The sequence below is a fragment of the Somniosus microcephalus genome, chromosome 25 (assembly GCF_052327205.1).
Source record: "Somniosus microcephalus isolate GS21.2 chromosome 25, FLI_Smic_1.0, whole genome shotgun sequence".
In the NCBI taxonomy this organism is placed as follows: Eukaryota; Metazoa; Chordata; class Chondrichthyes; order Squaliformes; family Somniosidae; genus Somniosus; species Somniosus microcephalus.
Window position 1 is genome coordinate 46,980,789 of NC_141011.1, and position 14,190 is coordinate 46,994,978.

The window sequence follows — 14,190 nt, forward strand, 5'->3', positions numbered from 1 at the left end:
ATGGCCGTCTCTCAGTCACCACCCAATTTGGCAAAGGGGCTCGATACAGGTGTTGGGACCTCGATTTGAAAAAGGCAATGTGCCAAACGCCTGGACGACTAAAAAGTGCCCTAACCAATATGGCATGGGGCGCACCTGAGCACGCGCATGTCATATTGGATCCTTCAGCGCCACTTTCTGTCCCAATAAACAGGCGATGTGCAATCGAATATCTAGGCCATTGTCTTGTACTGATCCTAGACCTGTGGTGTAAATGCACCCTTGGTTGTCAGCGCGCACACACAAACACAAAGCTAACTGTCGCTCTTTGAATGCTGCAACTGATTTCTTTGCTAAATTGCCATCCCTCTGCAGTTCCAGATATGGATGATTTTGGTTACAGCTTCCACCAATGTGAGAAAGATTGGCCCTTGTTTGACAGCGTCCCCGAGGAGTGCAGGAGCATCCAACAACCTTCCCTGGTAACCTCCGAAGATTCCGATCTCAGCGATGACCCTGACCAGATCTCACCCTCGCATCACAAAAGGAACAGGAGGATTAACATCAACAAACCCCACCAGCCCCCCGGCGCGACAGAGGAAAACGCGCCTCGTGGGAAGAGAAGAACAGACGAGGAACTGGGAGAGGCAATGTTTGGAAACAGAGCAAGACCCACTTCGGATGGCCGCTTCCCTAAAGGAAATAACTGCGAGCACTGCACCTACGGAGACGTCTTGTCTGCCAGTGAAGAAGAATTGGAGCTGGAAATAGTAAATCAGTTTCTTCTGGCCAGAAGTCAAATGATGTCAAGTGACAATTCATCCAGGAGCCAGCAATGCTTGTTGATTTCTGGTGAGAAACTCCATTCTTCCAGGAAATGTCTTGTCAGTTCTACAGCGGAATCCTTGCACTCTGCCCACCTGCCGGATTCTATCTCTGGTACCACAGTAAGCCAGTCTCATGGTGAGAATGCCTGCACTGGACCCGATACCCCGTTGGACGCAGAGAGCGATGCAGAGAATGAACTTCAGGGTGACTGTTCTGAAAACCACATAAAGACGGCCAAGGGTGACCATCTAGATGTCGGATTTGAGGACACGCAAGACATTCAAGCGCGTAGGAAAATTCCCAAGGCCCTTCCAGGATTACGGGACAGTGTACAGATTCAAAGCCAACACAACGAGGTCAGGCGGCCTGCTGGTCGCAGTGGAGGTCAGTGTCAAAGCACGCTTGGGGAGGATTTGATTGCGCCGACTTATGTTTCCATTTCAACCGACAGCCAGTTTGCAATAAACAAGGAACCTTCGATTCGTTTTGAATCAATGTCTGAAAGTTTAGCTGCAGAAGGGACATGTAAAGAAGATTATTCCATCACAGTCCCAGAAATTTATGAATATTTCTACGCGGACTTTGGAGAGGAAGGCGATCAAAATACTTTCTTTTGCTTTCGTGTGCCTTCCATGTTCAAGCGTGTAAAGCAAGGGAACTATGATCCCAGGGACATTAATTTATTGACTACTATTAAGTCCTTGGTGCGGAAATACTTACATCCGACAGAGCAAGGGCAAAGAGCGATGGTGTCCGCCAGGAAACCGAACACATCTCAAAGCACAAAGGCCGATGGCTATTCCGACCTTGCATCGTCGGCTAATGCATTAGTGAAGTACTCGGAAGGTGCTGGAAGTCAGGCAGTGGTAGAAAGCACCATGCAGAAAGGTAGCTTGCTGAATGAATGAATTGAATAATCGGTGCTGGTGAGGAGGTCATTGTCAGGAAGTTAATTTGACCGGTGAAGCAAACGAGAATGACAGTCTGGCAGGAGGCTGGATTTGAAGAGAATGCTACTACACATGTTGCCAGTGTTGGCCCTCGCTTGTTAGTCTCGGCTAATGGTTGTGTTGAGCATTGCAGTGTGTTTTAACAAGCATAACATTTTTAGTAACAGCAAATGGCTGTTAGGCCCAACTCACCTGTGCCCATTTCATAGATTAATGTCAAGCCTCTCCCGCTGACTTTTCACCTTATCCCTCAATCCCTTTACTTTCCAGAACTGCATCTGATTGTCTCTTGAACCCATGTATACCGTCCAGTGTCAAGGTCCGATGTTCAGATTTGTTTTTTGGTTGCTTGTCTCCGGAGACCTTTTGATGCAGCTGTGTAATACGGAGACTTGACTGCAAAAACAGTGCAGACTCGTAGAACGATCCCCGCACTACAGCCATTGATCGGATTGTAAATGCGTGGGCCCACATCACCATGGGTTACAATGATTTTGGTTCTCTGGAGGCCACGTGGTTTGCACTTAGGAGTCCAGTCAACATCTTGTGTCACAGGCATTCCTTCAAGATGAAAGCACCTCAAGGCAGATAAGGTGGTTAAAAAGGCATATGGGATACTTGCCTTCATTAGCCGAGGCATAGAATATAAGAGCAGGGAGGTAATGTTGGAGCTGTACAAAACGCTAGTTAGGCCACAGCTGGAATACTGTGAGCAGTTCTGGTCACCACACTATAGGAAGGATGTGATTGCTTTGGAGAGGGTGCAGAGGAGATTCACCAGGATGTTACCTGGGCTGGAGCGCTTCAGCTATGAAGAGAGACTGGACAGGCTGGGGTTGTTTTCCTTAGAACAGAGAAGGCTGAGGGGGGACCTGATTGAGGTGTACAAAATTATCAGGGGCATAGATAGGGTAGATAGAAAGGAACTTTTCCCCTTAGTAGAGGGATCACTAACCAGGGGGCATAGTTTCAAGGTAAGGGGCAGGAGGTTTAGAGAGGATTTGAGGAAAAACTTTTTCACCCAGAGGGTGGTTGGAATCTGGAACTCACTGCCTGAAAGGGTGGTAGAGGCAGGAACCCTCACAACATTCAAGAAGCATTTAGATGAGCACTTGAAACGCCACAGCATACAAGGCTACGGACCAAGTGCTGGAAAATGGGATTAGATTAGACAGGGCTTGATGGCCGGCGCGGACACAATGGGCCGAAGGGCCTCTTTCTGTGCTGTATAACTCTATGACTCTATGACTTCCCCAGAACTTAGTCAAGAAGTCTATTAACTAGCGTTAAGCTATAGAAAATGGTAGGAATATTTTTTTAACAACAGAAATATTATGGCTTTGACTGGCTACCTTTTATCTCTTTAACGATTGAATAATCAATTAGCTACACTGCAATGACACCACACTATATTAATCCCGATTGCTAAATGTAACCGTCAGACTATTGGCAGATCAGGCAAATGACTGTCTCTCTGGCCCAGCCAAGGTTATTAGTCTCAGCTCACGCACCGTGACACTGAAATAAACTCTTAATATTACAGTTAAAAAAATCTGCTCAAAAGTCAGGAGTAGCTTTTAATGCCAATGTTAGGCAGGATCAGAGGAGCATGTCCAGTGTGAGCAGAGTCTCACCGGTTGGAGATACGCTCCATACAAGGGTGGTGGGACGTTCCTAGTCCTTCAATTCTGCTCAGCCTGTCATCCATTTTCTTCACCTTGCTCTTCTTTCCCATAGGAACATAGAAGATAGTAGCAGGAGTAGGCCATTCGGCCCCTCGAGCCTGCTCCGCCATTCAATGCGATCATGGCTGATCATCCAAATTCAGTACCCTGTCCCTGCCTTCTCCCCATATCCCTTGATCCCCTTAGCCTTAAGAAATATATCTAACTCCTTCTTGAATATATTTAATGAATTGGCCTCAACTGCCTTCTGTGGTAGAGAATTCCACAGGTTCACCACTCTCTGGGTGAAGAAATTCCTCCTCATCTCAGTCCTAAATGGCTTACCCCTTATCGTTAGACTGTGGCCCCTAGTTCTGGACTCCCCCGCCATCGGGAACATCCTTCCTGCATCTAGTCTGTCTAGTCCTGTTAGAATTTTATAGGTTTCAATGAGATCACCTCTCATTCTTCTAAACTCCAATGAGTATAAGCCCAATTGACCCAATCTCTCCTTATACATCATTCCTGCCATCCCAGGTCTGGTGAATCTTCGCTGCACTCATGGCAAGAACATCTTTCCTCAGATAAGGCGACCAAAACTGCACACAATACTCAAGGTGTGGTCTCACCAAGGCCCTGTACAACTGCAGCAAGACATCCTTGCTCCTGTACTCAAACCCTCTCGCTATGAAGGCCAACATACCATTTGCCTTCTTAACCGCCTGCTGCACCTGCATGCTTACCTTCAGCGACTGGTGCATCTCCCTGTGTCTTTCTTTATTATAATTTGGATTTTTTTTTACCCAAACTATCTGTTCTATAGCTGCCTGACCTGCTGAGTATTTCCAGCATTTTCTGTTTTTATTTCAGATTTCCAGCATCTGCAGTATTTTCTTTTTGTGTCTGTTCTATATTTTGTTTCTCTCTAAAAACGAACTCTTAAAAATGTTAGTTAGCTAGAACATTTTGGAGTTGAGGTCAATGGTAAAAAAAAAAGGTTTTCACTGACTAGAAATCAGATCCAAAGGCAGCTTATTTAGCAACATTAAACTCAGAGGGGCAGCTCTTGACTTTGTGCGAAAGTGTAAAATGAGTGACAGCGAGTCGGCAGTCCGTTTTACATCTCTTCAATGGAAATAAAAACTCCAGCCCCACAACCCCCCGGGATATCTGCCCTCTTCCAATCCTGGCCTCTTGAGCATCCCCTATTTTAATCGCTCCACCATTGGCAGCCGTGCTTTCAGCTACCAAGGACCCAGGCTCTGAAATTCCCTCCCTAAACCTCTCTCCTCCTTTAAGAGGCTCCTTAAAACCTACCTCTTTGACCAAGCTTTGACCAATATCTCCTTACATCGCTCGGTGTCAAATTTGTGTCTTATAACTATCCTGTGAAGTGCCTTGGGACATTTTATTATGTTAAAGGCACTATATAAATACAAGTTGTTGTTGTTGTTGTATGATGCCTTTCACACGATCGCACAAAGTCAAGACCCCAGATAATGAAAAATAACCAGACAGCTTTTGGATTTATTTATCACCTCAAACATCTCAAAGTGCTTCCCATAATGAATTACTTTTGAAATGCAGTGACTGTCTTTATTTCACAACAGCCAGCCTGCACCAGCAACATCCCAATAGCATAAATGAGGTAAATGAGCAGTTGATTTTTTGTTAATAGTTTGGTTGAGGGGGGAATGTTGACCGAGTCACCAGGAGAGTTCCCCACTCTTCATCAACACAGTGCCGTAAAAGAAAAAAGAAAGATTTGCATTTATATAGCACCTTTCATGACCTCAGGATGCCCCAAAGTGCTTTACAGCCAATGAAATACATTTTGGAGTGTAGCCACTGTTGTAATGTAGGAAACGCGGCAGCCAATATGCGCACAGCATGTTCCCACAAACAGCAATGTGACGATGAACAGATACTCTGTTATTCGTGATCTTGGTTCAGGGATATTGGCCAGGACACCAGGGAGAACTGCCCTGCTCTTCTTTGAAATAGTGCCGTGGGATCTTTTACATCCACCTGAGAGAGCAGACGGGGCCTCGATTTAATGTCTCATCCAAAAGACGGCAGCTCCGACAGTGCAGCGCTCCCTCAGCACTGCACTGGAGTGTCAGCCTGCATTATGTGCTCAAGTCTCTGGAGTGGGACTTGAACCTCGTAATGCAGAGGCGGGAAAGCTACCCACTGGGCCACAGCTACGTCTTTCGTAGTAGCAAAGTGAATCAAATGTCAATATCTAATCAGATATCCAGGCCAAAGCTTCCAGTGTAACTGCGTGGATGTCTTGTAGGCTGCCTGTGAATTTCCTCTGGGGGCAGTGCTCAATGATGTGCTCCAGGGTCTGATTAGGATCTCCACAGTCGCATGATGGGGATGCTTTAATCTTTCACCTATGGAGAAGGTGCCAGCATCTGCTGTGACCGGTTCTGAGGCGGTTGTAATCTCTAAAGCATCAGCATTTTAAATATGATGCAACTGGCACAAGGACCTTAATCAACCACTTGAACCACCAGAACCGGCCCTTAGTTCAAAGTTCAAAAGGTGGCAGCTCCAGTAATGCAGCACCTTCTCAGCCCTGCAGCGCTGCGGCAGCCCAGAGTATGAGCTCTAAACGCACTAGTGTGGAACCCACAACGTTCTGACTCAGAGGTGAGAGGGCTACAAACTGTGCCGAGTCGATGCAAGAGGTCAGGTTGATCCCGGACATGCCTGTGCACAGGACTGTAACGTGTGGGCCCCACAAGGCAGAGCGCGTCTGCCTGAGCAAACCCGTCTGTGCTGTGTAGTTTAACAGGGAGACAGCCCCTGGAAACTGAGTGCACTTTAAACAATTCCCAAATAAAAAGTCTTCACTAATGAATTCAATGTGGAGCTGCCATGTTAACGAGATAGAATCAAATAAATTAGTATTGAAACGGTATCACTCCTGTGACGTGTTAATTCATTTACTAAGGTTAATTAGAGAGAGTGACATGCTGCCAGTATCTGAGATTTGAACTGTCAGATGATTATCCAGTTTAAGGATAGGTTAACCCCAAATGTCCTAATTGATGTGATTTATAGGTGCAGGAATGTGCCGGGCCTACATTATGGGCTGTGTCAGACCTGACCGCTCAGGTTCTCTTCAGGACTATTGTGCCAACTGAAGGCAATTATCCAGCCTGTTGGTGTAAAGAAAGAACAATTCTGGCCTCTTGCACCTCCCCGATTTTCTTCGTCCCACCATTGGCGGCCATGCCTTCAGCTGCCTGGGCCCTAAGCTCTGGAATTCCCTCCCTAAACCTCTCCGCCTCTCTCTCCTCCTTTAAGTCGCTCCTTAAAACCGACCTCTTTGATTAACCTTTCCTAACATCTCTTTATTTGGCTCGGTGTCAAATGTTTGTTTACGTTCCTGTGAAGCGCCTTGGGACGTTTTACCGCATTAAAGGCGCTGGATAAATGTAAGTTGTTGTTGCATTTATACACCATCTTTCACATCCTCAGTTCCTCCCTAAGATCATCACAACCAATTAATTGCTTTTGAATTATAGTCACTGTTGCATTTTGGGAAAATGGGGCATAGCAAGATCCCCAAAATAGCAGATGAGATGGATGACCAGTTAATCTGTTTTAGTGTGGGCTGGGGGGGCGGGGGGAGCAATTTTGACTAGGGGATGAGGAGAAACCCCCTGCTCCTCTTCAAATAGCGTTCTGGGATCTTATAAATCAGGAGAGTCTTCAGATAATGTAGCAGTCCGTGCCCACATGCAACAAGACCTGGACGACGTTCAGGCTTGGGCTGATAAGTGGCAGGTAACATTCGCGCCACAGAAGTGCCGGGCAATAACTATCTCCAACAAGCGAGAGTCTAACCACCTCCCCTTGACATTCAATGGCATTACCATCACTGAATCCCCCACTATCAACATCCTGGGGGGGTCAGCATTGACCAGAAACTTAACTGGACCAGCCACATAAATACTGTGGCAACAAGAGCAGGTCAGAGGCTAGGTATTCTGCGGTGAGTGTCTCACCTCCTGACTCCCCAAAGCCTTTCCACCATCTACAAGGCACAAGTAAGGAGTGTGATGGAATACTCTCTATTTTTCTGGATGAGTGCAGCTCCAACAACACTCAAGAAGCTCGACACCATCCAGGACAAATCAGTCTGTTTGATTGGCACCCCATCCACCACCTTAAACATTCACTCCCTCCACCACCGGCGTACCGTGGCTGCAGTGTGTACCATCTACAAGATGCACTGCAGCAACTCGCCAAGGCTTCTTCGGCAGCACCTCCCAAAACCGCGACCTCTTCCAGTTAGAAGGACAAGGGCAGCAGGCGCATGGGAACACCACCACCTCCAAGTTCCCCTCCAAGTCACACAACATCCTGTCTTAGAAGTATATCACCGATCCTTCATCGGCACTGAGTCAAAATCCTGGAACTCCCTAGCATCACCGCACGGACTGCAGCGGCTCACCACCACCTTCTCAAGGGCAACTAGGGATGGGCAATAAATGCTGGCCTTGTCAGCGATGCCCAGATCCTATAAGCGAATTAAAAAAAAGATTTGAACAGGCAGACTTGTTTGCTATGAGGTTATTATTTCATGAAACTATTTCCCCCTGCAATACCCTGCTCCCTTCTCCTGAGGGCGCTGGCTCTTTCTGAGGTCTGAGGTCTCCAATACTTCAGCCTTGTGGCCGTTCTTCGCGGTGAGTGTTGGTAGGTTGCTTGACCATTTGTCCCAGCATGTCCCAGTCCGATTCCGGCTTTGCCTGACATCCCAGTTCCAACGACATAGCAAAGCAAACAGACCCTGTAATCTCAAAACAGCTCCAAGAGCTTAGAATTTATCCAGCACTCGCTACCACCAACAGTTTGTGGTCTGTGTTTCATGACTGATTGAGAAAAATGTAGACACTCGAGGGTTTAATTTCCTCTGATAACTCATTCATATACAATTCCTTTGTACCATATTTTATCGCAGTCACTCAAATAAATGGTTTAATAACTGTGCTATGACAGCGCAAAAAGGAAATATTTCGCAAACCTATTAACTATCAGAGAAAATGAAACCACTGTATGTACAAACAGGTCAATATTCAGTCAGCTTGTGACGTATTGGACAGCTCTGTGTGGGATTGTTCGTCTATCAGAGCTTCTGCAGGGGCTTGACCCCGCAAACATGTTTTCATGGGGTGACTGGATAGGCACTTGAGGGAAATAAACTTGCAGGACTACGGGGATAGAGCAGGGGGAATGGGACTGACTGGATTGCTCGGCAGAATGGCCTCCTTCTGTACCGTCATGACCCTATGACTCTATGACATTGTGCTGTAAGGCACTCATTCAAACGCTGCGTCGTACTGACAGATTCTGATCGCCCTGTGGCTCTAAACCCAAGAGATAAAGGTGCGACACTTCACAAGACTAATAGGTGTGAGGAAGGCTAATCGGCCCATCCATCCTACCGTTCTCCTATCAAGATATACTGGTTTATAAATGATTCAAAGGTCTTCAAGGCTGGGATCGATCGATTTTTGGGCTCTGGGGGAATCAAGGGATATGGGGATCAGGCGGGAAAGTGGAGTTGAGGGCGAAGATCAGCCATGATCTTATTGAATGGCGGTGCAAAATAAAAGAAAGACTTGCATTTCTATAGCGCCTTTCACGACCACCAGACGTCTCAAAGTGCTTTACAGCCAATTAAGTACTTTTGAAGTAGAGTCACTGTTGAATGTGGGAAACGTGGCAGCCAATTTGCGCACAGCAAGCTCCCACAAACAGCAATATGATAATGAGCAGATAGTCTGTTTTTGTTATGTTGGTTGAGGGATAAATATTGGCGAGGACTACGGGGATAACACCCCTGCTCTTCTTCGAAATAGTGCCATGGGATCTTTTACATCCACCTGCAAGAGCAGACAGGACCTCGGTTTAATGTTTCCTCCGACAGTGCAGCACTCCCTCAGCACTGCACTGGAGTGTCAGCCTAGATTTTTGTGCTCAAGTCTCTGGAGTGGGACTTGAACCCACGACCTTCTGACTCAGAGGCGAGGAGTGCTACCAACTGAGTCACGGCTGACATGTGACCCTCCAAGCATGGCTTACTCCTGCTCCTAATTTTTATGTTCTTATGTCTTTGCCTCCACTAACCATTCCAATTGTTGGTCAATGTGTGAAGAAGAATTCTAAATTTAATTATTTGATATATGAAATATTCTCATTTCTTGTGTTGCACCTAGGGAGAAGAGGTCCCTGCCGGTATTGCACTCAGAAAGATTTATGTTTATTCTGCTTTGCTTGTGCATCCTGGGCAATGAAATCTGCAACGTCCCAGTCAGATATGTGGAAGACTGGTGAGTATTAGCGTAGTGTTTGGAAAAGTAGATAATATCCCCAGTGTCACTCATGGTAAGTAGGTGGAGGGACTGGTTTATTTTGACAGGAGTGTGAAACCATATAACAGACTATATAGTGAGCAAAATGTTTGTATCTCGACAGCCCTTTCCTTTTTTTTATTCGTTCATGGGATGTGGGCGTCGCCGGCAAGGCCAGCATTTATTGCCCATCCCTAATTGCCCTCGAGTCCACAAAGTGAAGGTTTTCCTAGCAGTTTTGACACAACTGAGTGGCTTGCTAGGCCATTTCAGAGTCAATCACATTGCTGTGGGTCTGGAGTCACACATCGACCAGACCGAGTGAGGACGGCAGATCTCCGCCCCTAAAGGACATCAGTGAACCCGATGGGATTTTGTTTCTCAAACAACAATCCAGCAGTTTCATGGTCACCATTACTGATGCTGGATTTTTATTTAATTCATCCAGATTTATTTAATTAGCAGAATTTTAAATTCCACAGCTTCTGTGGTGGGATTTGAACTCATGTTTAAGAACATAAGAACATAAGAAATACAGCAGGAGTCGGCCATACGGCCCCTCGAGCCTGCTCCGCCATCCAATAAGATCATGGCTGATCATCGACCTCAACTCCACTTTCCCGCCCGATCTCCATATCCCTCGATTCCCCTGGAGTCCCAAAATCTATCGATCTCAGCCTTGAATATACTCAACAACTCAGCATTCACAGCCCTCTGGGGCAGAGAACTCCAAAGATTCACCACCCTCTGAGTGAAGAAATTCCTCCTCATCACAGTCTTAAATGGCCGACCCCTTATCCTGAGACTATGCCCCCTAGTTCTAGACACTCCAGCCAGGGGGAAACAACCTCTCAGCATCTACCCTGTCAATCCCCTTCAGAATCTTGTATGCTTCAATGAGATCACCTCTCATTCTTCTAAACTCCCGAGAGTATAGGCCCATTCTACACAATCTCTCCTCATAGGACAACCCTCTCATCCCAGGAATCAATTTACTGGGTCATTAGTCCAGGCCTCTGGATTACCAGTCCAGTAACATAACCACTGTGCGGCCGTTGCCATTACCATTTCTAATAGGTGTCAAGGACTGCCTTGAGGAAAGCTGGCCACTGCTAGGATGAAACTGTTTTTACCTGGTCTGTCCTTTTAAGGTCTCAGCGTCTAGTTGCCAGCTGCCTGCCGGGTGGGTAGGAAGCAAGCATTCGGAAAGGCAAGTAGTACCAGAAATGGACAGAGGGAGGCGGTAGCTGCATTTAGTGGGTTGGCAGGAGGCAACAGTGGCAGCAGGAGGGTGGAGGATGACGAGAGGAGATGGCAGCAGCAGGAATGGGGTGGCATCGAGAGGAACGCCAATGAGGGATGGAGCTGGGAGTTACAGCCAGGAGGACCAAGGCTAGATCACATGTTCCATTCAGCCAATCACATGTAAGGTCAGTGCCACAGCACTGCCTAGTTTGAAGTCTTAGCCACAAGGACTTGAGTCACAGCTCAGTATAATAAATAAGAGCTTGACAACAGTCGAGTGACAGAAAATCATGACAGGAAAAGGGTAACAGGAAGTAAGTGTGATGCTTACAGGAAGTGCACATTATACTGAAAATGTTGAGTATGTTATAGTTGATGGATACCCAGGAGTGGCTACAATCTCATCGAGGATTCAGCTGTCTTTATATAAGTGTGTAGATGTTCTTCTGAGTTTGGAGGTAAAGGTGATTATTGGAGCAGTGGAGGAACCAAGATTTACAAGCCATTGCCAATCTACAGACAAACATTCCTGAACAACAGCAACTTCCTTGAGCCGTTAATTGACCTCAAGCCTATTTACTGCAATTAGACTCTGTGATCAAAAATACTTTTAATGTCCATCTTGCGATGGATAGAATAAGGGAAATGTCTCATTCTCCAGGGTGGTTATCTCCGACCTTGTCAAGTACAAAAAAGTAGGTGTTACGATCACAAGGTTCCAGGTTTGCAGTCACCTCTGCTGACTCAGTCGACCTCCGCCAGAGCTGCAGTTGGGGGCGTTACAATCTGCCTCAGCCAAGATTCCGACAACAGCAGTGACTCGTGGGCACCAGATGGAGATAGGATCAGCTACAACACTGGCATCTACCCGGCAATGTGGAAAATTGCCCAAGTATGTCCTGTCTACAAAAAGCAGGACAAATCCGACCCGGCCAATTACCGTCCCATCAGTCTATTCTCAGTCATCAGCAAAGTGATGGAAGGTGTCGTCGACAGTGCTATCAAGCGGCACTTACTCAGCAATAACCTGCTAACTGACGCCCAGTTTAGGTTCCGTCAGGGCCACTCAGCTCCTGACCTCATTACAGCCTTGGTCCAAACATGGACAAAAGAGCTGAACTCAAGAGGTGAGGTGAGAGTGACTGTCCTTGACATCAAGGCAGCATTTGATCGAGTGTGGCATCAAGGAGCCCTAGCAAAACTGAAGTCAATGGGAATCAAGGGGAAAACTCTCCATTGGTTGGAATCATACCTAGCACAAAGGAAGTTGGCTGTGGTTGTTGGAGGTCATTCATCTCAATCACATGACATCACTGCAGGAGTTCCTCAGGGCAGTGTCCTAGGCCCAACCATCTTCAGCTGTTTCATCAATGACCTTCCCTCCATCATAAGGTCAGAAGTGGGGATGTTCGCTGATGATTGCACACTATTCAGCACCATTCGAGACTCGTCAGATACTGACGCAGTCCGTGTCCATATGCAGCAAGACCTGGACAACATTCAGACTTGGGCTGACAAGTGGCAAGTAACATTCGCACCACACAAGTGCCAGGCAATGACCATCTCCAACAAGCGAGACTCTAACCATCTCCCCTTGACATTCAATGGCATTACCATCGCTGAATCCCCCCACTATCAACATCCTGGGGGTTACCATTGATTAGAAACTGAACTGGACCAGCCATATAAATACTGTGGCTACAAGAGCAGGCCAGAGGCTGGGAATTCTGCGGCGAGTGTCTCACCTCCTGACTCCCCAAAGCCTTTCCACCATCTACAAGGCACAAGTCAGGAGTGTGATGGAATACCCTCCACTTGCCTGGATGAGTGCAGCTCCAACAACACTCAAGAAGCTCGACACCATTCAGGATAAAGCAGCCCGCTTGATTGGCACTCCATCCACCACCTTAAACATTCACTCCCTCCACCACTGGCGCACTGTGGCTGCAGTGTGTACCATCTACAAGATGCACTGCAGCAACTCGCCAAAGCTCCTTCAACAGCACCTTCCAAACCCGCGACCTCTACCACTTAGAAGGACAAGGGCAGCAGACGCATGGGAACAGCACCACCTACAAGTTCCCCTCCAAGCCACACACCATCCTGACTTGGACCTGTATCGCCGTTCCTTCACTGTCGCTGGGCCAAAATCCTGGAACTCCCTTCCTAACAGCATTGTGGGTGTACCTACACCATATGGACTGCAGCGGTTCAAGAAGGCGGCTCACCACCATCTTCTCAAGGGCAATTAGGGATGGGCAATAAATGCAGGCCTAGCCAGCGACGCCCACATCCCATCAATGAATTTTTAAAAAGCCTCAACTGTGACCTCCTCCGAAACTAAATAGCTGGCCACACATGAAGAGAGGCCACTTGGCTGAGGTAGCAGATGGCGGATTGGTGGCCCATCGAACTGTACCTCGGCACGAATCAGCAGTTCAGCACATGAGGGGGGGGGTGGGGGAGAGAGGTAATAAAACGCATAAATGGCCAATTGTGTTTCAGCTGGTCCTTCCCAGAAACTTCTCTTATGCTGCTACCTTTGTGTTTTTTGCAGCGCTGCTGGTGAACGTCAGTGCCATTTCTGCCGTGAGATACTTCAGGAGACATGTACAAAGAGAAAATGCAAAGCTTTTGGGACTCCAGGACTCCTAACAAAAGATCCTTGAGAAGAACAAATATTTAACATTTAAAATTTTCTCTGTAAAGCTGTAAATTAAACCTTTATACAAATACAAGTGCAGGCTGCAATTTTGACTGTGCGATAGTGTAACGCAAGCGATGGCGAATCGGCCGCCTGTTTTACATCTCCCCCCGATTTTTATTGCATGGTGTAAAACGGGCTGGCGATTGGCGATCGCCCATTTTCCACCACTGCACAGAGTCAAGATCTGCCCCTTTGTGCCTGACAAGTGTGATTCGGGGCAGCCTAATGCTATCTTTGGGCCAACGTTGTTCTTTCATTTGAAAGTGGAAAGGTGGCAAAACGTGACAAAATCCAATCGGCAGTGGCATTCACAAGTGCTCGTTTCCACAGTCGGTCAAATCCCCCGTCATTACTGCACTTGCTCAGTTTAACGTGCGGATCGTGAGATTCCAGGTGTTGTAAATGAGGCCCCGGCAGGTTTTGTCAGCAAACATGAATTATCA

General features: G+C 47.0%; 1 protein-coding gene across 1 annotated transcript; it reads left to right on the top strand.

Moving 5' to 3' along the window:
- Positions 1–354: 354 nt before the first annotated feature.
- perm1a (PPARGC1 and ESRR induced regulator, muscle 1a) lies at positions 355–13,778 on the top strand. Its single transcript, XM_085967326.1, has 3 exons — positions 355–1,695; positions 9,661–9,774; positions 13,598–13,778. The coding sequence occupies exons 1-3, from the start codon at positions 363–365 to the stop codon at positions 13,693–13,695; spliced, it is 1,545 nt and encodes a 514-aa protein (XP_085823452.1). The 5' UTR covers positions 355–362; the 3' UTR covers positions 13,696–13,778.
- The last annotated feature ends 412 nt before the right edge of the window (positions 13,779–14,190 follow it).